This window comes from Rutilus rutilus, assembly GCF_951802725.1.
Source record: "Rutilus rutilus genome assembly, chromosome: 5".
Lineage (NCBI taxonomy): Eukaryota > Metazoa > Chordata > Actinopteri > Cypriniformes > Leuciscidae > Rutilus > Rutilus rutilus.
This window is the reverse complement of record NC_140213.1, coordinates 4639453-4666484: the sequence shown is the minus strand read 5'-3', so window position 1 is coordinate 4666484 and position 27032 is coordinate 4639453. Positions and strand designations below refer to the sequence as shown.

The window sequence follows — 27032 nt, the reverse complement described above, 5'->3', positions numbered from 1 at the left end:
GGACGGACAATATTTGGGAATATCAGTTTAGAATTTTTTTCTCTCACATTGCTGTACATTGAGGTGTTCCCTGCTCATTAGAATAGTCCGCCCTTTCCGCTGTGATTGGTTGTAAGCTCTCTGACACCGCCCTCCTGAGGATCTCCCACACTCTTATTGGTCACTCCTCTGCTGATTCATTTGCATGCAGACCATGGCGGTCTTCGTGAGCTCAAGCATGGGAGGGATGAATGGATGAACGAACGAACGAATGAATGAATGAACGAACGGACGCCGAGAATATTAATCTGTCTGGTGCGTGTGACCGACCGACAGGCCAGACGACAGGAAAATTCATGCGTGGATGACTTAATACGGATAATTAATGAATACTTGGTTATTACATGGGATATTGTCATTTGCAGGGAACTGTCTGGAGCAAGCCGTCATTCATTTCGACCTGGATGATTTTAGATGTTGGCATTGACTTCGATTAAATTAATGTTTATTTTTTGGAATATATATAAATAAATATATATAATTCCAAAAAACAAACATTCATTATATATATTTAATATTAAATATATTTATATATATACATTTAAAAATATGTAGGCATATACGATTTATTTTAACAAAACAAAAATCTATTAGGCTATGCATCTGGCTATTACGTAATGAAGGGATTGGGTTATGTCTCCATCGCGTGGCTAGACATGATAATGTACACTCTCTCTTGTGTGGGAAATAGTAAGTTTCCATTTTAATGAGGTGTTAAAAGCTTTGACTCAGCTTCAGGGTTCAGGCACACTTCCAAAAGCATGACGCAATTTTGTCTGTGTGTGATATGAGCATACTTGTAACACTGCATTTGAGAAAACAAGTACAATTTAGTAGTACAATTTCTGTGGGGCATCTAAAGTGAAGCATTCTAGAAACTTCAAGGGGAAAAGGGGCATTCAGAATAAAACTCGCAAGGTATTTTCCCAGTGTTGTTTTATTCTTATTATCTGCACTCTGTCTACTTCACATAGATCAGAGAGCCACTGAATCAGAGCTTCTATTAGACAAAAGTTGTTGGAAGAATGGAAAACTGTGCACAGCACAGTTCTGCTTCCTATATCAGTGAACACTGCACGTATTGTCATATACATACAGTGCGTATGGAAACATGTACAAACCAGCCTGGTCTAGAGATAAAAATAGATCTAAAAAGAAAAGAAAAGAAAAAAATACAGCAAGTCATTGCTACAGCAGTTAAGTTATGGGATGCCATAGATGGACATCTACAGAAATCAATCAGAACACTTTCAAGAAAATAAAACAGTTGATTTGTAAGACAGTTTGTTGCCTGGACACAGTTGTCATGTCATTCAAGGAACTACAGCAACGGTACAGTGGAAATGACATCAGTGGAACGGGTCTAGAGTCTAATGCACCGAGTATGATATGAAAATTCTAAATATAATTTAGGACAATCTTTCTTTAGCCTAAATACTTCATCACAAATGCTCAATGTAATTTCAGTCTCTAATAGTGACAGCACATTTTTCAGTTGCAAAATGCGAACTCAAATCTTTGGTCAGATACATCATGAGAAGTCTCTGCATACGAGCAAAAAGATCAGGCTGAAAGTTAATCGTCATGTTTTTGCTCTGGTGGAGTCAGTAATGTTTTACTCTTGGAGCTTTTAGCAGAAGTGAATCACAAAGAATTTCACATATTAGGCATTCACACACACTTACACACATACAGTACAGTGAACATGATTGTGACGGTCATTCGTTTGATTTTCACTCAGTTTCAAAATCATGAGCAAACAAACGATTCATCTTTTCTCTAAACACGCATAGTAAAAAAAAGAAAAAGAGAAATCAGAATACACACCCAACAACCTATACAGATGCACTCTAATGCCAAAATAAAAGCTCTTAAGGGTTGTATCAGTGATTTCAGGCCCCCCCCAAAAAAAAAAAAAATCACATTCATCGAATCTTTCCTAACGATCCGCTAGCTGCCCGCCCCATAAGCATGCCGTCAAAAAACTTGCGTCTCTGTAGGCAGCCTAGGCTCTGAGATCTGCACACAAAAACAATTGGTTTCACCAACCACTCAAAACCAAAACAAACAGTGTTCCAACCAATCACCGACAGGGGGAGGGTGTTGTCAGGTTTTGTGCTCGTGCACGGCTGCAGGCGAAGTCGGAGCTGAAGAAGAAGCTGGCTCAAAACCTCTCAACACCCTCCCCCTGTCGGTGATTGGTTGGAACACTGTTTGTTTTGGTTTTGAGTGGTTGGTGAAACCAATTGTTTTTGTGTGTAGATCTCAGAGCCTAGGCTGCCTACAGAGACACGTTTTTTTGACGGCATGCTTATGGGATCGTTAGGAAAGATTAGCTGAATGTGATCTTCTTTTTTTGGGGGGGGGGGCCTGAAATCACTGATACAACCTTTAAGATTTATAACTGAGAGAAGATTTTAACAGTGAATAAACCAGAAGGTGAAACTGTCCAAACTGTAATGATCTCAAACCGCAACAAACGTACGCTCTGGAATAAGACGCCGGCTTCAAACACTGCACAGAGCAACACTAAAGATGCACAGCAAAAACTCGATCAGATTCCAAAGCGCTGGACTGTGGAGAACATGATTCAAATGCTTTTCTGGGAAAACAAAACCAGATCTTACATTCATTCATCAATACAATACCATGTAGCTGAAATATTATCATATGTCCCACCGGCAATGTGCCAGCAAACATATATTTACTGTATATCCCACAACGCCTTGACGTAAAGTGCCGCATCTCTTCATGCCGTCTCACATGAGAATTAAAATTTTTGTCTGCATAAAAAGGGAATTGTTGCATTTCATATTGTATATAAATAAATTCTACCATCTATAAATACTATATTTGGTTTAGGCCAGAGCACTTGTGCTCTATAAAAATATCATAACTACCTCCCCATAACTTTTCTTTTCTTTGACTGATTTAAAATGACAAAACATGGGCTACGGCGGGCTAAATTAATAACCGAGTCTAGTGTGGTTTCCCGCAGTGCTTCCTGGTCCGGACTCTCACCTCACAGCAGGGAAAGCGCGCGAGCTGATATATGGTGGTTTGGGGCTTTCTGAAGCCGGGCGGATGTGTAAACAGACGCCCAGTGGATTGAGCTGCTGGGCAAGAACAAGGCAGTCTGGCTTCATGTGCCGGGAGGAAGTGGAATGATTTCAAACGTCACACAAACACACTTACATTCACCAAAATAGACACCGATTCGAATTACGAAACACGTCTCAAACGTGCTTGTGCGTGTTGCTGATGAAAACGCGGTTTAATAATTCTAAACGCTTTCCGTCTAGAGCTTTGAGAAGTGTCCTATGTACATAAGTGAACAATAAATATCTGCAATGACCTCTACATATATTGAAATATATATATTAAATCTTGAATAAAGTATATATTTCAAACATATTCATATATTTTTCCTACATCTTCAAATAAATCAGGAGATATCACAGTTTAGTAATCAAAAACTAACAACGTTTTATCCATCTTCCCGTCTGCGGTGTCCCTTTTCACAGTCTTTCTCTGGTGCAAATACACATTAGCATAATGGTTAACGCTTCACAGAAATGGAAGGTCTCCGTTTTTAGCGCAAATGGCCCTTTTTGCAGAAACTAAGCAGTGAATGAAACCTTCCAGCACAGGATTATCAAGGGAACCAGCCCTGATATTATAGTACGAGTGAACTAGATTTCATAATGCTCAATGATCTCGTTCATCACAGCTCTCACAAATGGAAAAGGGACAGGGCAGCTGTGGCGTTACTGGTCAAAATCAAGCTAAAAAGATCATTTTCCTCATTCTTGGTACCAATGAACCAATAAAAACACTTCAAAAGAAAAAAGGAGGGCTAAAAATAAAAAGCATGCTCTTCATTTTTCCGACACCCTTCCTCGTGTCCATTCCGTTCCTCTGACAGGAGTGTACAGTAACATCCTCGGAAAGAGAACCTGAAAGAAAGCTGGAACAGTGATGGGTCCGCTCGGACCGTAACCGTCCCACAATTCCACGGGACAGATACGGCCCCGCTTCCCGTGGGTTGACTTGGATCCACTCGGATCGTCCGATGGCAGCGTCTGGTCCATCTCTTCTTCTTCTGGTCTCTATCAAGTGTCTCTTTTGTTTGGTATGCATAGTCAGACACGCACAGATGGGCCCTTTGTTTTTTGCCTTTCGCTCTTATACGTGGCTCTACATTGCACAGCGCTCCCTGGTGGCCTGGAGGGTGACTGTCAGTGATATCGACTCCTCTTCTCGTCCGAGTCCGAGTTGTAATCTCGCAGTCCCACACCTTTCTGTAGGTTCAGTAAGGAATCCTTCATCTGTGTGGAGACACGTATGCATACTATTATAATAATCACGTTCAATAAAATCACTTCAGCGTGTGTGCAGACATATTACCTGATCCAATAACAGTACTGAAGATTTGATGATCTCTCTCCATTTCTGCAGCTCAGCATCATGGTACCTCTGCTGGGACTCCAGGAGCTGTGCCCATTCCATCTGTGTCTGCGGCAGTTTACTGCTAAAACACAAGATACACACACGGTGACAAAAACACCACGGGCCCTATTTTAACGATCTGAAACGCAAGTATCAAACGCGAAACGCAAGTAACTTTGTGGGTGGATCTCGGGTGCTGTTGCTATTATACCGGCGGGATAAATGACTCTTGCGCCCGACGCAAATCTAAAATGGGTTGGTCTGAAGTAGCTTCATTACTCATAGGTGTGGTTTGGGCATAACGTGAAATAAACCAATCAGAGCGACATCTCACATTCCCTTTAAGAGCAGGCGCGCTTGTTCCATGGCGGATTGCTATTATAACGGCGGATTTGACAAGCGCGCGCCAGGAGCGGTTCACAGCCGAGGAGACCGACGTTCTCGTCAGGGCCGTAAAACACAGAGAAGTGACATTGGGGATGGGAGAAACCCACCCAAATTAGCTTTGGTTAAACAGGCGTATAATAATTTGGGTAAATGTGTAAGCTAGATTTATATTTTTTCACATCTTCATGGACACAACAATGATTTCCCTCATGTGTTATTATTTTTCCTTGTAATAATGTATTATTTGCAAAAATGAAAGCTGCTTCTGTGTAGATGAGAGAAGCAAAGTGTATGTGCGTTGTGCACACGCTACATTATGGCCAAGCATGCGCCCTTAAAATAGCATCTGAATAACGCGCCACTGACTTTAGACTAGGTTTTTCCTGGTCTGTGGAGGAATTGTTTTCTGAAACTGCAAAATAGCACCAGGGAACGTTTGGCCGGAACACGCCTCCTCTTTTCGCTGAACCGCCCCCGGGAGCGCAAGTTCATTCTCTAATTTACCGACGTGCGTCTGTGGAGGGAAAAGTCCGCTGTGCGTCGGGTGCAAAATAGAAATGATACATGCGTCGGTGTACAAAGTCAATTGCGCTGGGTGCAAGATAGGGCCCCACAACTCAGTGATCTTCATGGGTCTGTTGAGTGAGTTTAAAGGGATAGTTCACCCAAAAATGAACATTACCCCATGATTTACTCACCCTGAAGCCATCTTAGGTGTACATGACATTCTTCTTTCAGACAAATACAATCGGGAGTTATATTAAAAAATTTCTTCTGAAGTGAAGCGATTGTTTTCGCTTTCGGCTGACGGCCGTACGCAAGTCGACTTGCGCCAAAAGAGTAACACTTGAACTTGACGCTAATTCAGAAATTATTCTTGAACAGCAAATCAACATATTATAATGATTTCTGAAGGATCATGTGACACTGAAGACTGGAGTAAAATTCAGCTTTGCATCAGTCAGGAATAAATTACATTTTAAATATATTCAAATAGAAAACAGTTAGTTTAAATTGTATTAATATTTGACAGTATTACTGTATTTTTATCAAATAATTTCATAATCACAACACACTTTCAAAAACATTAAAAATAATTACTGACTCTAAACTTTTGAATTGTAGTGTAGAAAATTGCTAATTGAAAAATAATGACTTTGCTGATGCAAAGCTCCATCAGAGTGAAGCAGTTTTGGTGTGTGTGTGTGTGTGTGTGTGTGTGTGTGTGTGTGTGTGTGTGTGTGTTGTACCTCTCATGTAGGCGTAAGCCCTGCCAGCTGGTGAGGCTCTGTGCAGAATACTCCAGCATCCAGAGTTTATAGAACAGCATCACATTCAGAAACACCAGTAGCACCAGACTGCAGAGAGACAACAAACAACTGAGCACTCCTTCAAGAAGACCATGGACACATTCAGTGAGGAAAACAAAGACAAACGCTGGCGTGTGATGGTAGAGTGGGTGTGATCGCATCTTAGTCGAGGAAGTCATGAAACGTGCCACATACGGCCATACGTTTTTTTGCTGCATTCAATTCAAAGTCAAACGTGAGATATTCCTACTATTGTCCACAGAAACAAAATGGTAATGTTGTTAAATTGTCCATTTTGACTTGTTGCGTTGAATTGAGCGCAGCATAAAACTGATAGAGGGGAACCAAGAAAATGGACTAGAATGACAGTATGTGATTTTCTTTAACAGAATGGATAAATATTTGACAACAGTAAGGGAATGTACCTTATACAGATCCTAAGGCCAACCACAAGAGGCAAAACATAAAAAATAAGAAAAGAAAAAAGTTCAGATTTATAAAAAACAAACATAAAAATGAATAAACTCATATCAGTACTAGTATAAGCAAAATTAGCACTACTTACACAAAGCTGATGATGAGTAATGGTTTCGAGAGGTTGCTGAAAATCCCGGCCCCTGGCGTGTGCTCAGGAATGTGTCTTGTCTGAGTGGAACCTGTGGGCGGAGCATATGCAAATGCAAATGTCATATAAATTTAAACCTAAAATATGTAGTGTTTGTGAATATTTGGACGTGCATGAGCTCACCTGCCACGTGTTTGATGCGGTGGATGACCTCCTCATCTGTTGGTGTGGTAACAGGGCTGAGAGTCTCATCTAGATGGGCTGTGCGGAGGTGAGCGAGACCCCTTTTTCTCCGCCTCAGGGTGGAGTTCTTCACTGCTTTAGGAGACAGTCTGTGGCTTTCCATTACAGCGTCCTCCATCTTTGCTAACTCCAGCTCTGACAAATCAACAGCACTTATTTACTGGTATTAATTACTGGTACCGATTTATTTTGGTATTAATTATTTATTTTTAGTCGTGACAAACCACCACTAAAAAGTGGGAATTGATATTGTTGCGGGCGGAGTTCAATTTATTATGGGTGGTGCTCAATATTGATGTGGGTGGAGCTAAATGTTGCTGTGGGTGGGGCTCAATGTTGTTGAGGGTGGAGCTACATGTTGTGGGTGGAGATAAATGTTGCTGTGGGTGGTGCTCAATATTGCTGTGGGTGGAGATAAATGTTGCTGTGGGTGGGGCTCAATATTGCTGTGGGTGGAGCTAAATATTGCTGAGGGTGGAGCTCAATGTTGTTGAGGGTGGAGCTTAAAATCGTGCTTGTGGCTTGATATTGTAGTGGATTGGACTTGATGTTGTGGGCAAAGTTTAATTTAGTCATAGCTGGAGCTCAGTTTTGTTGAGGGTGAGACTCTATATTGTGGGTGGAGCTCAATGTTGTGCATTGGGGCTTAATATTGTTTATTCTTTTAAAAGAAATTAATACTTTTATTAAGCAAGGACACATTAAAATGATCAAACGTGACCATATTTATAATGTTAGAAAAGATTTTTATTTCAAATAAATGCTGTTCTTTTTTCTTTTAAACATTAAATTAATCAAAGAATCCTGGAAAAAAAATATATCACTGTTTCCACAAATATATTAAGCAGCACAGCTGTTTTAACATCGATAATAATAAGAAATGTTGTAGAAGGAGCTCAAGTTTGTAATGGGTTGAGCTAAATATTGTTGTGTATGGGACTTGATGTTGTTGCGTGTGAAGTTCTATTGTTGTAGGTGGAGCTCAAGAAGGTTGTGGTTAGGGCTCAAGATAGTTGTAAGTAGAGCTCATTATGGCTGTAGGTGGTTCATAATGGTTGAAATCGAGTCTTACCAAGGCTTTTAAAGTTCTCATCTAGCCCACTCCAGAAGTTCTTCTCGATGAAGCCCTTCACCAGCCCCCACGGCTGTTTCCTGTACCTCAGTTCTGTAGAAACCCTGAAGACAGATGAAGCACATTACTGTCAACACACACCTGTAGTAGTGACTTTTATAATCCCCATGGAGAAAATTTTGTTTCAGTAAGTTTCAACATCCATTCATACAGAAAATACAGTTCGGGGACATTAAATTTAACATTTATTTTAATATTCAACAATAATATTGATCTGCCTGCACTGACACCATTATATGAGTACTGAACTGAGCTGGGCGATAACATCACGGTTTTCTCCAAAGCGGCTATATATATAATAACTTTTTTACAACAAAAATGAAACATCACTGAGCTGGACCGTGACACTATTTTCTTCTGAAAACAAACTTTGTTGCATTATTTTCCTGTCATCACTGTAAAGCTGCTTTGAAACAATCTGTATTGTAAAAAGCGCTATATAAATAAATGTGACTTGACTTGACTTAATCTTACGCACTTCTCTATCTCTGTGTCTGATTCAAAGTGGACAGAATGTTAGATCTAACGAGCCGTAACTGATGAAAATAACCGCCAATTTTACCCAAAATTGTGCCGCAAACATCAATGACAGCTTTAAGTTGTAAATGCTGTCAAAAGACCGTGGTATAAGTGGAATAATCTACGGCTAACTGTGCATTAAGTAATGGATAATGTACATCCAGCCAGTTGTTATCTCAGAATAAACCCAGACAGGGTGATCAGGACTTGATCAGGTCTTTCCTCAGCCTGAAGGGGTTTATTCTGAGATAACAACCGGCTGGATGTACATTATCCCGCTTATTAAACGACTACTTGCCACAAGTAAAAAATTAGACACGAAATATTGATCTAAGGCTAAATATTTTATTAGCTCTTTAAACAAGTTTACTGCCTGTGGCAAGAAGGATCCTTCTTCTTTTTTTTTTTTTAAACACTGGCATCCTAAATCTCCGAGCCGAAGGTAAAAGCGATGATAACTTCCTGCCTCTCTCTGTTTGACTTTGGCCATAAAACCACCATCCAGTTCATCCGTACCTCAGCCGACACTTGTTCTTGGCCACACGTGTTAGCATGTAGCGGTTTAGGGTGTAAAAGTAGTCATGGTACGGCACGTCATGAGTGATGACTTCCGCATCAATGATGTAGCACTCACTCTCCTGGCTGGCCTTATACAGGGTCTAATTCAGAGAGATAAGTTGCATTTCAAACATATTCAACAAAACACACAAACTGCTAAAACAAATAATCCAAAGACAGAACTGAGGAGAAGTGCGGTCCAGATGAACGTCTCACCTGAGTCTCAGTGACGGTGGCTGTTTTAGGAGCCAGTGGGTTGGTCAGGGAGATTGTGTACATGATATCTCTCGTCTGATTTCCCGTATCCTCCTTCTTCCAAGGGTGATACACCACATCTATGAATGGATGTGTTAAAATTTAACGTAGAACCAATACAAGCATTTCAGAAGCAGGGTTATTTTAGTTACCTAAAATATATATAAAAATGTTTAAAATACAAATATTTTTAACTTAAAAGTTAGTAGTTAGTGTGTAATGTTGCTTTTTGAGCATAAAAATATCTCAAAGTTCACTCCAAAGGGAGATATTCTCTTTAACAGAAAACACTTTAAGAACTGCAACAAACAGCTTGTTTTTGACAACAATGCACTTCTTCCAGATTTTGTGTCACAATAGCCACTTTCCGACCAAGTAGTTACAGGAACTTAGTTATAGGAACTGTCCACTTCTAAACAGTTCTATGAACTACTCTCCCCCAAACTCAGTTTTGCTGTTTGTGTTCGCACTGGCCAAGTGGCCATAGGAACTGGTAGGAGGGGTAAGGGAGTGACGCAAGCACGGCGACTTTTATTTTGACGGAGCGACGGACCTTTATTTTGACGGCGCTGAAAACGCCAGAGCAAACAATGCTCGCATTCTCTGTGGTCATTAGTTAGCGATCTGTCTAACAGTACTGTTTAACATGTTATTAGATAGAATTGTTATAGAAAGTAAACAGTATATGAAAAAAAAGTTATTAGCCTATGCCGTGTGGTTGATGTCCAGAAATACATAATCATGTTTGACTTGGTCCCCTCAAAGTTGCGTTGGATTTTCTCTTCAGCATAAAGGTTTAGAGACCCATCTATCACTGTTTTCCATGTTTGTATCTAGTTTCTGGACAAAATATATAGGCTATAATCTGTGTGTTTACATATAGCTGTTTTAAAAATGGCGGGTGCTGGTGTTTTGCGTGCGTTCGGTCATCAGCGTACACTAACGTCACGGGTAGTTCCTATAGTGCTGGTTTAGACCCTACTCTGAAGTAGGACCTAAATTAGTTCCTCCAAATAGAGTTCCTAGAACTAAAATCGTTTCTAGTCAGCGTGTTCGCACCGCAGGAACATACGGGTACTTTAGCCAATAGTTCTAGGAACTGTGAAAAGGTTCCTCCGGTCAGAAAGCGACTATTGTCACTCATTTAAATAATCCCTGGTGATGCCTGGTTACGCTGCACTAGAGAAGAGATAGAAGGTCCTTCTGGATCGCTTTCTGAAACACCAATATGCTATTATTATGGAAAAGATTGATCCTAGACCAGCTTTTCCCTATAAAAGTAACCAGAAGCAGCAGCAGCAGTCAGTGGTTTGACTGAGAAAATCCCAAACCTGTTTTCATTGGTTATTTTTATTGATAAATGGATTTGGTTGTTTTCATGAAACTGGCTGACAATAAATGGCATTTAACTAATCATAATTGTCAAATTATTTTTATCCCATGTGGGCCTATTGTAAAATGATGAAATTTGAGAGTAGACAATGAGGTCCACTCACTGGCCTCACCACTGATAAAAACTATAATAGTGTCTCAATGATACTAATATAACACTGATCAGAATTATTCTAGACGTGTAGTTAAGTACTGAAACAGAAAATAAATACATTTTAAAAATAATACATTTATTAAAATAATATTTTCATCTCAAACTCAAATATTTAATTATTTGGCAAGTAGCCAAGTAATAATCAGGATAATATACAGTGAGCCGGACTTTACTGATGAATAAACCTCCTCATGGTCTTGATCGCTCTATCAGAGTTTATTTTGGATCATCTATCAGTTCAGTGAGATGAGATGTTTATGAGGGTTCTGACCTGTGAATCTCCTCTGGTCCATAAAGTCTGTCATGAACTGGGACTCCGTGAAGAGGATGCCGTACAGCTTATCAACACTGAATTTATACACCTCGTTAATGTAGTGACGGCCATTCAGATCCTCGTGGAACGCTTGAACCTCATCTCCTGAACACACATTCAAGAAACACATAAAGATGAACTGTTCTGCACTGCTCAAGTATTGCCATCAAATGGTCTGTTTTCTGTTCGCAAGTCTCTGTTCGCATTACGAGTCTCTGTTCGCAATTCAGATGACATTTCCAGAGTAAGACAGAATATGTGTTTATGACTTCTGAATATCTACATGTATTAAGGTGCAACAATTAATTGATAAAATGAATAAAAATGTACAACATTTTTGTGTTGCTTGTGATATTTGATTTGAAAATGTGAAAGAGTGCAATTCATATTGTAATAATTATATTTTAAACATTTTTGCATACAATGGAATATATAGCATATCCATTTGTCCATTATTTGACAAAAAAGATTTTTTTTTTTTTTTTTTTTTGATTTTGTAAGCACACTGTGTAGTTGTAAGCACATTGCTTGAAGTCAGTTCTTTTATGAAACATGCCAAATTGTGCAGGCATCATTTATGACTGTCATACAAAGTTTATGTCATGCAAAAACCAACAAAAGAGAGCCAACAAAATACTAATAACAGATTTTTTGATTAGAAACAATCTGTTTCTATCATTCATCTTATCAACTCAAGAAGTGCTAGCAATATAGTTTCAAACATCGTACAAGCTAGAACAGGTAGGAATGTAAGAAACAGTGAAAGCATTTTTTCAAACCTTCATCATGCGTCTCTGAGGAATCACTGAGATCAGTGGGTATATCCTCGTTGTCGTTGAAGTCGAGTGAAGGAGAAGGCACGGGGCCCAGAGGACTCGACGGTTCGCTGTTCCTCTCCTCCGCCAGCAGAGGGAGTGTCAGCAGATCTCCATCAGCAAGGCAGTCTGTGTACTCCTCAGCTGCAATGTCAAACTGAGACCAGCAGAGGGCACACTTTAACTGTAGTGTCTTAACACGGCATCTGTGCAGTGAGCTGGAGCTGCTATACTCACAGACAGTGGTGTATCAGTGCTGCTGGGAGGTGTGGTGGAGGTGATGGTGGATTGGGTGATGGATCTCTTGTGTGTCAGAGGTGAACTGTTGTCTTGTTTGTTCTCACTGCTGCTCTTGGATGAGTTATCATTACTGACCTCGTTCTCCTCGGCTGGGATCTCCTCACAGTATCTGAACATGCATAAAGAAGCACACAAAGCGGGAATGTGGCTACCTATGTGCTATATTTGTCCAACATTCATGTCTGTTAAACACCAAATTTGAATATGTGGGGTGCAAGTTGTGAAAGCATGAGGGATGCCCCCTAATAAACGTTAGTTGACAAGAAACACAACAAAGCACGCACGTTTAACTCACCCCATTGTGTTGAAATCATCATCAGGCGGCACGTAGTCTTCATCGTCGCTAGTGAGTCCCAGCTCATTGCCGTAGCACTGATGTACAAAGTGCCAGAGCTCTTTAGGGCAGAGTGGCTGAACACAGAGACAGCCGTCATTATGAGCTCAGATATAACAAATCGTATGTTGTCAATCCAGAAATTTTGCAGTGTGTACTTGGCAGCATGAAAAAGCAAAGCGCGCGCTTCTAATAATTACTGAAGCTGTCAAACAATTCAGTTCAGCGCAAACTCACTGCACTGCAAAATTTCACTCTCTGTGCTCTCTTGCAAAATATCCCATTATAATAATAATAAAAAGCTGAGTACGCTGCACAATGAATCTCTTATTTACATCACATTTACATGTTGTTGGTTATAATTAAAGGATTCGCAAGCGTGCAAAACCTGTGCTTAATAAAAACACATTTTGAGTGGTGTTAAGTGGATTAACATTATTATTATACATTTTATTTATAGGTGCCTTACATGACACTTATAAACCTTACAAACACAATAAAACGATCAAAATTAAACAGATCATTATTGGATCATTAAACTGGATAAAAACATAAAAGTAATCACATAAAAGCCTGCCTAAAAGATGGGTCTTAAGGTGAGATTTAAAAACACGAAGACTTTCAATGTTTCGCACATCCAGTGGCAGCAAGTTCCCAAAATAAGGAGCTGCTTGACTAAAGGCTCGGGACCCCATATAAGTTGTACGAGTTCGATGGAGAACAAGAGTGAGTGCGGAAGATGATCTTAAAGTACGAGTAGGAGTGTAAATATGATTATGAAGAAGGTCAGATACGTATGAAGGGGAGTGCCAGATTGGTTTTTGAGCCGACAAGAAGGATTTCTGTTTTACAGCTATGAAGTTTAAGACGACTTGATGTAAACCACTCTTTAATCTCTGCTAAACAATCTGAGAGGACAGATGGAGGAAAAGTAGAGGTAGCTTTGGAGGATAGGTAAAGTTGCAATGGAATTGAATACCAAATTTCCTAAAAATATTACCAAGGGGTAAAAGATAAGTAATAAATAAGAGAGGACCCAAAACTGAGCCCTGCAGAACACCCGTATTGACGTACGAAGGCTCTGATCTAAACTCAGCTGTACAAATTGAGCACGACCCGTAAAGTGGGTACCAGTGGGGTACCAATGATTCCAATAGACTGTCTGCCAAACACAATGCTGTGCAAGATAGTATCAAATGCTGCACTCAAATCAAGCAGAATAAGTAAGGATAAAAGTCCCGAGTCAGCAGCTAACAGTAAGTCATTAGAGATCTTAACTAATGCACTCTCAACACTATGATAAGGACAGAAACTGGATTGAAATTGCTCGAACAAACTATTATCAGAAAGATGATCCCGGACCTGGGCTGCAACAATCCTTTCCAGTATTTTAGAAAGAAACGGCAGATTTTAAATGATCAGCCCCTGGTTTCTACTTATTCTGGCACAGATATTTCTGAGACTTTCCACTTCTCATTACATAATTTCACTAAACCCCCACCGAGGCACGGGGTTGGCAGGTGTACAGTAAACATAGAATGACTGAGTTGAGTGAAGTCATTACTTTGTTGCCATGTCTTAAATATTAACAACATTACCGTGTTTATATTCTCACCTTGTCCAGCAGTGCGTTCTGCCAAAGTCTGAACATCATCATGTAAGTCCTGTCTCTCGCACCAAACGATGTGAAAAAGTGCTGAAGGGAAGATGGAGAACAACTTAACTGAATGTGTTAATGTGTGCGGTCGTATCTGAGTGCGGTTGTGCGTCTCTCACCTTCTCCGTGTCCGTGCACACCTGGATGGCATTGGGAATCAGACGCGCTGTTTTCTCTTTCGTCATGGAGCAGATGTCTTTCAGCCGTACTGTAAGCTGTTCGCACATGCAACAGAACAATAAAACACAACATGACTCTTCTCCGATCTCTCAGGCTGTAGCTCCAAAAGTTTTAGTAAAAGTGCCCGTATTGTGCTATATTAAAGGTCTTTAATTTAGTTTTAGAGGTCTCCTACAATAGGTTTTCATGCATCCAAGGTCTCTCTAAACCCCTCCTTTCTGAGAGCCTTCTCTGCTCTGATTGGTCAAATGGCCCAGTGTGTTGTGATTGGTCAGAAACCAAACGCCCATTACCATATCTGATCTTCCACAGCTCTTGATACACAGTGATACGAACAGTAACATTGGCGTTGGTTGTACAGTATCAATGCGAGTGCGAGTCCTCATTATTTGGAAGTACATGCAAAATGGATTTGCTTTCACAGCACAGACAAGAGTGTCTTCTCAACATGTCGACAACACAGACCAAACTCTTCCAGTCTCAGCTACAACTGCAGTGTTTGAGGGTCAAAGTAAACGCTGTTCACGAGCAGACGATGAAGACCATATATAGGAGGGCATTATGCAAATATGTTACAAACCGAAGTGCAGGATGTAAGACGTGGACTCGTTCAGAATCGAGACAATAACTCCATTTATCATTTACTTTGATCTGTGAAACTTTGCAGACCTTTTACATTCACAAACAGCTATATTACACACTACAGGAGTGGTAATATCCAAAAAAAAGGGGAACTTTAAAGTATATCATACCAGTGTCTCCCAGCGAAAGATGTTGCTATAAAAACAGATCCAGTTTTCGGAGAGGTAGAGGCGGCCCTGCAGGAGAATGTCCCGCTGGAGAGCGCAGGAGTAGTCTGCCAATGAGAGGACAAAGTCAACCCTTCAAAAGACGTCTCTCATGTCAAATCATTCAATTCTATATATTTTCCCCTTTTATTTCAGTTTTGTATCCATCAAATTCCAAATAAAAGAAAATAATCAAATAAATTAAGAACCTTTAAACTGGAAAGCATTTCATTAAATTATACATTAAATTATACATTTAATAGTTAATTATAGTTTTATAGTTAAATATAATTTATTATTAATCATAAATTCACGCTCTTTAAAGTGAAATGGAATTTTTATCTAAATTTTTTATAATTTTAGTAAAATATTTTAATGAAAATATATTAATATTAAATATCTACATACACTGAAAAAAAATTTATACTTTGGACCAACTTACAGCCAAATTGATTAGTTTTTCTCAAATTATATTTATGATTTTTTATATTTATATATTTATGGTTATAAATTTGGATTTAAAGTTAATCAAAACTATTTATTGTCCCAAAGACAAATACATTAACACAAAGTAAAAATATTATTTATTATATAGACCGTATACTTAATAAATATATTTTCTTTAAACATAAGCTAAATATATGTATTACACAATGATTGTCAGTGTGACATACAGTATATATTTACACGCACGCACGCACGTACACACGCACGCACGCACGCACACACGGCTTCATACAACTTAATTTCACCACAAACAAAACTATTAGCTTTAATATTAAAGTAGAATTTTCACTTAAGATAAAAATAATAACATTTAGTTAGTCAATATTTCATTTAGTTTGCTTACTATAAATAAAAACAACTTCAAAGGACATTCATGTTTATTGTGATGTCTTTTAAAAATATGCATTTTATTTTCTGTACTAAAAAAACCCCAAAACAATCATAAAGCCATAAAGCCAGCCAGTGTGCGTTCGCCACATCAACACTGATGTCAAGAGAAGATATTATTTAAACAAAATTGTTACTATTAATTTTTTTCTATGTGGAGTTTTATTTGCTTTTAGACAAACTGAACAAAACAGGTTTCAAGTGGAAACCAAGATCAATATGTAAATGCACTTAAATAAATGACACTGCTTTTTCACTTTCTCCAGTGTATAATACAAAAATCAATTAGGTGACCAAAACTTTTTAAATATTGTTCACAGTTATTTACTTTATCTCTCTCTTATCATGAATACTATGTCCAAATGCTAATATGATTGCATATAAGCAAGTCTTTCATTTGTTAATGATCACACTCTTACCCACAATGAGACGCTCTGTGTCCGGCAACTGCTTGAAGAGCTTCCTGAAGTCTTCATTACGCTGCTTATATGTGGGACTGAGGACCTACAACACAGATAAAGCAGTAGATGAGGAACACACACACACACACACACACACTCGGCCGTTCTGCTCTTTCACACAGCTGATCATCAGTCAAATGCTGGTTTAGTTTTGCCATGCAGCAGCGTGAGATGAACCACAATGAGTTCATTCCCACTGTGGCGCGACAGAAGACACGAGTAAACGACGACTTCACACGGCTTCTCATTCACAATCTTCACTCCTGTTAATGAGCCGAAGTACACCGTGCATCATTAACAGCAGAGCAAAGACAGACAAATGCTCTAAGAAAAGACAAGACAATCACTTTAGATTTTGATAAAGAGTCTTGAAATCAACCGTGTAAAATAGTGATCCTTACACGCAATATTGAATGTGATGCTCTCTTGCCACGGAAGAAAAAACAACAACAACAATCTTATGAGAAATACCTTTAAAATATCAAAAATACCTTTAGAACTAAACAGAAATTAAGGCAACTGTATTTATATATTATTATTATTATATAGGAATAAGTGGTTTGGAGAATTAATGAACGGAAGGATGTATATATTATATATTATATAAATTTATTTGCTGAATTCTATTAAAAAAATTATGAAATTAACATTAAATATATAGACAGTTATGTTAACATTTAAATAAATAATTTTTAAATTGTAATTTCTCTATATTACAATAAGTAAACGAGTAAGTATATATATATATATATATATATATATATATATATATATATATATATTCCTAAATGTATATTAACATATAGAGAGAACTGACACTTAAGTGCTAGCATTTTAATTTAATGTTTTTCTACCTTATACCAAGTTAGAGTAATTAATTAAAATAGATAAAATATTTGTATTATTGTTTTTTATTATATTCATTTATATTATATAAATATTTGTTTATCTTATAAGAATAAAAATAGAATTTATGTATGTACAATATTGTACAGGGCTCGATCAATCGGTCAAATCGGTCATTCATTTGTCAGAGTAAAAAATGTACTTGTACGAAAAAATAAAAACATATATATTTTTGGTGGTGTAAATAAAATGTATTTTGAAGCAATATTCTCATCAGTGTTCTTTCAGCTTTTACATACTTAAATCTGCAGATTTTTTATATTTACCCCAGGGTGTTTATAAAGGCTTAAAAAAAAAAAAAAAATTCAATATTTGATCAATAAATTCAATTATAATAAAAAATAACACACAATAGGGCTGTTACCAATCAAATTAAAGAATTTAAACTGCAATAAATAATGTTATGAGTTTAATGTTTCATTGAGTAACAAAACAGCGCTGTTGCTTTGAGAATGCGCAATAGTTCTGCTGGAAATATTTTCATTGGTGAAACAGAACAAAAAAAAGGTAATATTGTGTCTAAAATATAAGTGACGTAATATTAACTACTTGTTTATTGAACTATAAAATCAATTTAACATTTGCAGTCGTTACAGCAGCAAAATAGCTCCCTTGGTCGAGTTATGTTGCATAACTATATCATGTGTTAATAAAAAAAAAAAAAAAATGAACTTTTTGAATATTTACCACAGTATGTTTCTTCTGTGAGTTTTATATACTGTTACACTCATTTGTTTTGATTTCTCAGTTGCCGTTTTACACGGAATGTAATAAAATTAGAATCATTCTCGCGTTTCGATGCTTCCCTAGTTTTATTTTGTCTGAAGTTTTAATCAGACCACTTGTGCGGTCGGAGATTCTCTTTCACTTGCCCCTTCAAAAAAAATCCACTTGTCCCAAGCGTTAATGTCAAGCCCTGCTGTATACACTGTATATATACAGTACACAATCGCTTTTATTATACATTTAAATAACTTTCATGTTGCACACTGCCCTATTACTATCAACAGCGGACCGTAACCTAGTCTTTTGTTGAATCTTTATGGAGACTCACGGCCGGTATTTCCTCATCCTGGTACGGGTCGTCCCTCGGGCCCCAGTGCCGGTCCGGCTCCCAGTCTGAACCCTGAACTAACCATCCCGCCAAAGCCTCCTCCAGCTCCATTAGTGTCTCCCAGTCCTCCTGAGAGTCCAGTGATGAATCCATGTTTCAGTTTCCCTCTCGTACCACAGCCAACGGATCGATCAGTTCATCAACGACAAGATCCTGATAATATTTAGGATTCGGATGGGTCTGTAAATAAGTATCCCAGATTCAGTCGCTCCTCCAAGGTTTGTCTACGCTATCTCAGATGTTCATCAGGGTGTAACGTCCTCTATCAGGGTGTGTGTGTGAGTGTCTGGCTCTTCTGACTAACGCCACATGATTCAATTGTGGCTCGCAAAACCACTCACACGCAAGTGGCCTTTAGTAACCTTGGCAGACAGATGCTTTATTATGCTGCCGTTCGTTCCAGTTTGCTGCTGGGAAAGCGCCTGTAAACATGTCCGTCTTGATTCTTCATCCTTTTTCGAGCTGTAAACGCTGTGACTAAAGGAGGAACATCAAGTTACTTCCGCAAGCCATCATTAATCGTTACCTCAGTATGCAATGGCTACTAATATCTCCATTGGCTCTCAGAGAATGTTCTTCTTGGAGTTCAGTCCATTAGTCCTCAGAGTTTGCGCTTGTTTTTTGCATTCACCAGTTGTTGCTAGACTTCAAATGGTCTTCTACAGGTTTAAAAAAGACCACGGCGACAAATAAAGACCATCTGGAAACTCTCTGTGCCAATTCCTTGGGTTATCATGTCCTTTTTTTTTTATAATTTATGTGTTCTAATGTACAATTCACTCCTCCATCTCTCAACCCCAACCTCTACTTGGCTTGTGACGACTTGTGCCATCAGAAACCTAAAGATAACCAAGAACAAAGACTGACACATGATCTGCAGCAGTCATGGAATTCTGCGTGTGTGAGCGACAACTTTAATCTCCGTCCCAAAAGTATTCTCTCTTCAGCGGTTATACATTAATAACCATAAAGGCGAATGGATAGTTTCTGCCAATGGAGAAGCAGATATGCAATAACACTCCGGTGGAGATCCAGAGCAGCAGAAGCCTGAGAAGATACTTTGGAGCACAACAGCTCTATGTGATTTATGCAGAGCTGGATGTGTGTGAGTGTGTTTACTCCTGGCGATGAGCATGTAAAGTTGGTTATATATTAACTGAAAGAGTAAATAATGAGAGCCGCCGGTGGCTGGTACCGAGACTGGGTGTGACGACTCCAATAATGTCATCAGGGGATCAGTTTGTTTTCTTACGTGTCCTTGGCACGTGAGACCATGTCTAGTGTGCAAACTTTCGGGGTGCGATCTGTTATGGTTAGTCTTTCGCAACTCAAATGGTCTTTTATGTGCAAATATCAACTTTAAAGGGGATAGCTCGCCCAAAATGTTTAATTATGTCATCATTTACTCACCCACGTGTTTCACCAGACCTACTTTCTTCTGTGGAAGATACTTTAAAGAGTGTTTAAAGTACATTTTGGTGACCATTGATTTTCATTGTATGGAGGAAAAAAATGTGGTGAACTAATTTTTGGTGAACTATCCCTTTAAATGCCTTTAAAACACACTAAAGTAGTAATGTTATATACAGTATGTGTGATCTATATTTATAATAAAGCCATATATAATACCAGTACAGATGTTTTGTTAGTAACTAATTAATAATAACTGTTTTCTATGGTTACCTCCTCATGCAAACACAACTTCAGTTCACACGCATTTATTTGAGTTTCCGGTGAAAGTATAGTATGTACTCTGAGTAACTTTGAAATATTGAACTTTTGAAATGTTCCTTAAAACGTACAATTATGGGCCAGATTTAGTAACAGCTTAGGCCAGCGCAAACCCTCTTTTGGTGTTATAAAGCTACTGTCAGCATTTACCCAAGAGACGCGCTGAAAAGGCATGGACAGGGTTGACCTTATTATTAGCATTTGTAGGATTTCCATTTCAGGTGCAAAATTTATGGGAGAAGAGTATTTAAATGAAACATGCAAGGTGATTTATTATGTTTGCGCTAGTCAAGGTATTTGCGCCATTATTTAACGCCCCCAAAAAGCATGACTTAAACCAGATGGTAATTTGCGCTGCTCTTGGTAGATTGCATTGATCATTATGGAAATGATCCGGCTGCGTCTGTATTCTTTAATTTGCATGTCGTCAGTAGATCACCCGCAGAACTTTCCACTCCCATCGGCACTTTTATGGGATTGAGCTCTCTTTGCCCTTTGCTAATTTGCCCTGTTTAGTAAATCTGGCCCTAAAACTATTTATCATGTGTACTATTTGTCTCATGTACGATTTATTGTTTTAGCATACATATGAGATTCCCCAACCAAGACTTCCATTGCGGGAGTTCAAACCTTAAAGTTTGATTGATCAGACAAAAATGAACATTTTAAAGAATGTTGGTGACCAAACAGTGTTGGTGACCATTGACTTCCATTGAATACAGGAAAAAAACAAAAAAAAAACAAAATATCCTTCAATATGTTCCACAGAAGAAAGATTTGGAACAACATGGAAATGTGTAAATAATAGATGTTTTTCAGGTGAACTTTTTAAGGATAGAACTTCACCGAAGGAAGTCAATTCAAGGTTGGTGAAGTCTTATACGTTAAAACAATACATTGCACGGTATAATGTATATAGTCAAATGTTTTCAGCCTATATTCAAACTGTCCAAACATGTTACATAAAAACTATACTGAAGGAATCGAGTTGATCTCTGCAGGAAATCTCTTTGAATCATTTAGATGCAGTGCAAACATGTGTGATGATCACAGCTATAAAATGAAAAGGCCTTTGTGTGAGGCGTCTGCTCTGGGATAATGTTACACAACCTCTTTCGATTCACACTCCCTGTTTATGACTTTCCCAATTCTACCTTGACAGTAGCGAGAACAAATGTGTCATGAAACTGCCGCCCTAAAATAAACTACATACAACCTTTGCTTCTGTACAGTGTCAGATGGCATTGAGCTGTCTCTTATAAACCAAACATAATCTGCAATACAACAATGCAGTGGTCAACATTCACTTTGGTGGTCAGTAGGGCTCAGAACTCACATGGAAACGGTTGAGATGTAATCACAGAGCTCTCAGGGCCATGGGAGATCATCACTGCCCATATGAACACACACATATACACGCCACAGACAATGCATCAAAAATGTACAACACTCTTTAAATAAGACGTCAATGCCACTGCATGAGATCCCGCTGCTGAACTGCCAAGTGTGCATTTAGTATGCATCAACAACTCACATCCATGCATGTGCAGTGTTATCAACCAATCACATCACGCCGCTGAGAACCAGAGCCAATCAGAGAGATGCACAGTCTATTTATTGCGACTCTCTAACGCTGCCACCATGCAGGTTCTTGTGAAAAAGAAGTGCGCTTAATTGTATTGAATCTGTGCTTGTAGTGTACTTTAAATCTTAAAAGTATATTTTTAAAAGACTGTGCTTGCAGATAATATAATATTAATGAAATAAATGGCCATTTAAATACACTTAAAGAGAGTACACTTACATGATTGCTTCTTAACACGCTTAAGTGCAAGTGTGCTTTGCATTAATGCCAAATTAAATGTTGTACTTTAAAGTACATTTTAAATCATTAAGGTTTAATAATCTTTTGTCATGCTTTAATGAAGTACCCTTATTATGATGTGTTACATGTTAAGTACTTAATTATAATTTTAACTGTATAAAAGTATGGTAAAGTGTACTTCTTTTTCACAAGAGGGTATTAATGCCGTGCGTTGTGTGTTTTAGCCTTTGGTTTAATAAAGTTCATAAAGGAAGATGCTATGATTAGGTCATTAGAGGAGCACACGCATGCCAAAGCCACTGTTAGAGAAGCCTTACAGACTCGGTTCAGTCCTCATACTGACGCTCGGTGTGACAGGAAACAGGAAGTGGAGTGTAAAATCATGCTTACTCTGAGAATGTGCTGTCTCTCATGCTGAAGAGAAAAAGTCAACGAAAGAGAGAGAGGAGAGAGGAGCAGACGAAAAGAACCACAGACAGAAAAAGAAAGCAAAGATAAAGGATTGAAGAAAAAAGGAAGATATTGTGGAATGAAAAGTGATTGAAGGATTATGATACAACTCCGCTCTCTTGTGGCTAATGGTCTAAAAAACCAAAAAAAACCTTGATATTTGTATTATGCAGAGCCCGGGATCATTTTTATTTTTTATATACTGGCCACGAATTAAGGATTCGTCCTCTCGTTTTAGAAAATCATGGCTATGATTTCCTAATTAGTTCCCTCAGTAAATCATAAACACAATATAATAATTTGTTCCCTCGATTTAGTAAATCGTGGCCACGTTGTACAAATTTGTTCCCTCGTTGTGCTTTAGACAAGGGAATGAATAAAACAACATGGCCATGATTTAGTTAACCAAGAAAAAAATTATTATATCGTGCACACAGTTTAAAAGAGAACGAATTAGTAAAACGTGATGACGTATTAATAAGTCGTGGGAACGATATGCATGTTTTTCCCGCATGTCATGTGTGGGGCTCCATACTATAATGATAATTAATGATATAACATAAAAAGTATTCAAAGTTATTGTAATTGCTACAAGTACATGGACTGTAAAATAAGTGCTTTAATTGTTCCTTTAGGCAAAAGTACCTCATAGTACCATGCAGTGCTTTAAGTGGCCCAAAAGAGGTGCCGGTACTCTATAAAAAATTTTTTTTTTTTTTTTTGCTGACTCCCCTCCTCCCCTGAGGTAACAACAACTGAAGGGGTTTTATATACAGTAGTCAACAGACGACCTTATAAAAAAATAATAAATCCTTGTATTAGTTTGTGGATTTGTTTGAGCTAGAAAGAGCTACTGAACATAAATAAAATGTGCAAAATGGTATTGAAAAAATACCCTTAGAAAGAGCTACTGTAGAAAGAGCTACTGAACATAAATAACGAGCTCGAACTTCTCACCACACCGGCACCCAGTTTGCAAGTCTAAATTCGTTGCTTACATTTAAAAAATTAGCATACAATAGCATAAAAAGTATTTTTAATGAACATAAAGGTCCATGTTTAGTAAAAATCTTCACGAAACTTAATGAAATATTTAGTGAAATTAGAAAATATAAGATATTGTTAATTTTTTTTTTATACACATTCTCATATCCATATATTTTGTTTTATTGTCACGAGTAATAATCTCAGGGTTTACTGGGTTTTACACGATTCTGTTTGTAGTGTGTTATTGGTGGTGGTGTACTAAAATAAACATTGTCACGTGTGTATAGCTTTCATCTTCTCACCGCTGATTCCTGATGGTTTAGAGGACAATTACTCGAGTCGCCCCTATCGTTTCAAAGATTAGTACAACGGCGAGCGCGTCAAGTATAAACACCTCGTCCGTTTGGGGAGGTGCGCGGATTGCGCGCGTAGTCTGCGGAGACTCGCGCGGCGGAGCCAGGCGAAAGTATAAACAAGGAGGAAGCGTGCATTGTGAAGTAAAGCGGCAGCGCAGACAAAGGATTAAAACAGATGTGCAAACGAGCGTACCGGTACGCTAAAAGCACGTTCTGGGCGCACGGACAGGTGGCGGTACGCTCAAGAGCTATATTTGGAAGTGGCGGTACTGAGTACCGGCGCGTACCGGCCCACTTAAAGCACTGGTACCATGTAAATACTAAGGTATGTTGCTATGAATTTCTGACACACTATGTGTGATACACAACAATGTTGACCCAAAACTTGAAGAGGCGGATGGTTGTAATCAGTCACGTTGACACACAGATGTAAATAATGAGGAAATTGATAACAAGAGCGTGAGTCCGATAATATTTGCAGCTGAACCGCTGAATGACAGAGGAAAGAGCAACACATCTGTAAATCATTATTAAAACAACACCATAATTCTCGTTTGATCACGTCAATCTTCACATCTGACACATGCAAAGTAAATTTGAAAGTAATTCTCAAAAAAAATAAAAAATCCCTATTATAAAACAATAATTAAATGATAAATAAAATACAAGTAATTCAGTTATCCTGCTCCCTTGCCCAAACAATGTCATGTTACTGTAACACAAAGAACGCACTGTATAGTAACATTTATGGCTGTTTATATTTCAAAGTAGGTGGACACACAATCAATAGTACAAGTATTACACACACACGCACGAACACACACACACAATTAATAGGAAGTGTGACTTACGTTGTACCAGCTCTGGCTTTTCTGAAAGAGAAGGAGAAGAATATTATTATTATATTACGGAGAGCAAAAGAGTAGCTATGCAGAGCTTTATTTGCAAACGCCCCCTCACACACAGTGTGTGTTCACAGACTGAGGGTTGGCCGAGGGCCTGTCATGTGACAGCTGCTAAAGTCTGTTAGTCTGACATTTCCCTTCACTGCATAATTACACGTATTCATCATTTGGCCTTTCCACAAATAGAGAGATACAAAGATAGATGGCTAAATGAGCAGTTTCAAAGGTGAAATGTCATGGGAATAAGACAAATTCACACCCGCATGAACCAAAATAGAAACTTAAAGAGACTTTTCAGGGGGTGTTTGTGTACAGGCGTGACATCACTACCGCTCTATTTATAACTCAACACAGTCCAGCTCAGTCTAGATGATCCTGAGTGTTGTTTCACTCAGGCCAAAACATCTATTTAAATGCCCTATCTTGCACCCAGCGTAATTGACTTTGTACAGCGACGCATGTATCATTCCTATTTTGCACCCGCGCACAGCGGACTTTTCCCTCCACAGACGCACGTCTGTAAATTAGGGAATGAACTTGCACTCCCGGGGGCGGTTCAGCGAAAAGAGGAGGCGTGTTCTGGCGCAAACGTTCCCTGGTGCTATTTTGCAGTTTCAGAAAACTGGCGCGTTACCCCGGATTTCCAGCAACTGCGGAACGGCTGCGTGTCAGCTCCGTGCTCCGCTGTCCTTCAATACCCACCAGGTCCGGATTTGTTGCGGAACGGCTGCGGCCATGACTAACAGCTGAAGTCAGGAGGACCCACGAGATCTCGCGAATTCACGTATGAACACGCGATATAAGGGCTGAATTGCTGCGCAGCTCTCCGGCATCCGGCAAAAATAGAAGCTCTACGCGTATCTGCTCCGGAGAGCTGCGGATCGCCGGAGTCAGAACGCAGCCGTTCCGCAGTCAATGAAAATACACACATTGACTTTAATGGAAACCTATTGACTCCGCCGCCGTTCCGGAGCGGATCCGCAGCCATTCCGCAGTTGGTGGAAATTAGGGGTCATTCAGATGCTATTTTCAGGGCGCATGCTTGGCCATAATGTAGCGTGTGCACAACGCGCATGCACTTTGCTTCTCTCATCTACACACAGACGCAGCAGTTGCCATTTTTGCAAACCATACTTAATTACAAGGAAAAGTATTTCGACACAAGGGAAATAATTGTGGTGTCCATGAAGATAGGCATACATCTAGCTTACACGTTTACCAAAATTTGTATACGCCTGTTTAACCGAAGCTAATTTGGGTGGGTTTCTCCCATCCCCAATGTCACTTCTCTGTGTTTTACGGCCCTGACGAGAACGTCGGTCTCCTCGGCTGTGAACCGCTCCTGGCGTGCGCCTGGCAAATCCACCGTTATAATAGCAAACCGCCATGGAACAAGCGCGCCTGCTCTTAAAGGGAATGTGAGATGTCGCTCTGATTGGTTTATTTCACGTTATGCCCAAACCACACCTATGAGTAATGAAGCTACTTCAGACCAACCCCTTTTAGATTTGCGTCGGGCGCAAGAGTCATTTATCCCGCCGGTATAATAGCAACAGCGCCCGAGATCCACCCACAAAGTTACTTGCGTTTCACGCTTGATACTTGCGTTTCAGATCGTTAAAATAGGGCCCTATATCTTGCAAAGTGACTCGCCAGGTTGTGTCATTAACTAAAAGGTCAAACCATTTGATACATCCGACCCCAACTTGTTTCAAAAGGATCAACACAAGACATAAATTTGCACTCGTCGAAAACATTTCATGGGGTCTTTAAGGACATGATTACCGGCCTAGCCAACAACTCATGGAAAAAATAAATGTTAACAAAAACAGTAGTGTGAGATACATGTCTTTCCAAAAACAGTCTGAATTTTGGAGATAAACTAGCTTTACAGATCTTCTGAAGCTGAAGGGAAGCTGAAGATAAATTCTCACGCTTTATTAGTTTGAAAAGCTATGACACATAATGGGCTCACTTGTTTTATAGTCTTGGTTAAAGTGAGCAGACAAAACA

The 27032-nt window shown here is 38.9% G+C and overlaps 1 protein-coding gene across 5 annotated transcripts in view; it reads right to left on the bottom strand.

Moving 5' to 3' along the window:
* Positions 1 to 958: 958 nt before the first annotated feature.
* The window catches only part of gramd1bb (GRAM domain containing 1Bb), a 165169-nt gene continuing 139095 nt past the window's right edge, over positions 959 to 27032 (bottom strand). For 2 of the 5 annotated variants that reach the window (XM_084409068.1, XM_084409069.1), the window contains exons 5-20: positions 24966 to 24986; positions 22712 to 22735; positions 16704 to 16788; positions 15355 to 15458; positions 14542 to 14637; positions 14381 to 14461; positions 12727 to 12842; positions 12369 to 12540; positions 12096 to 12288; positions 11275 to 11421; positions 9419 to 9537; positions 9161 to 9303; positions 8066 to 8169; positions 6934 to 7128; positions 6751 to 6841; positions 6249 to 6565 (exon numbers count right to left, since the gene is read on the bottom strand). In XM_084409068.1, the coding sequence (XP_084265194.1) occupies positions 6415 to 6565; positions 6751 to 6841; positions 6934 to 7128; positions 8066 to 8169; positions 9161 to 9303; positions 9419 to 9537; positions 11275 to 11421; positions 12096 to 12288; positions 12369 to 12540; positions 12727 to 12842; positions 14381 to 14461; positions 14542 to 14637; positions 15355 to 15458; positions 16704 to 16788; positions 22712 to 22735; positions 24966 to 24986 (1842 nt within the window). In that variant the 3' untranslated portion in view covers positions 6249 to 6414. Of the gene's footprint in view, positions 4368 to 4446; positions 4571 to 6125; positions 6566 to 6750; positions 6842 to 6933; positions 7129 to 8065; positions 8170 to 9160; positions 9304 to 9418; positions 9538 to 11274; positions 11422 to 12095; positions 12289 to 12368; positions 12541 to 12726; positions 12843 to 14380; positions 14462 to 14541; positions 14638 to 15354; positions 15459 to 16703; positions 16789 to 22711; positions 22736 to 24965; positions 24987 to 27032 lie in introns of those variants that run through there. The other 3 variants (XM_084409070.1, XM_084409066.1, XM_084409067.1) reach the window with 3 other exon arrangements.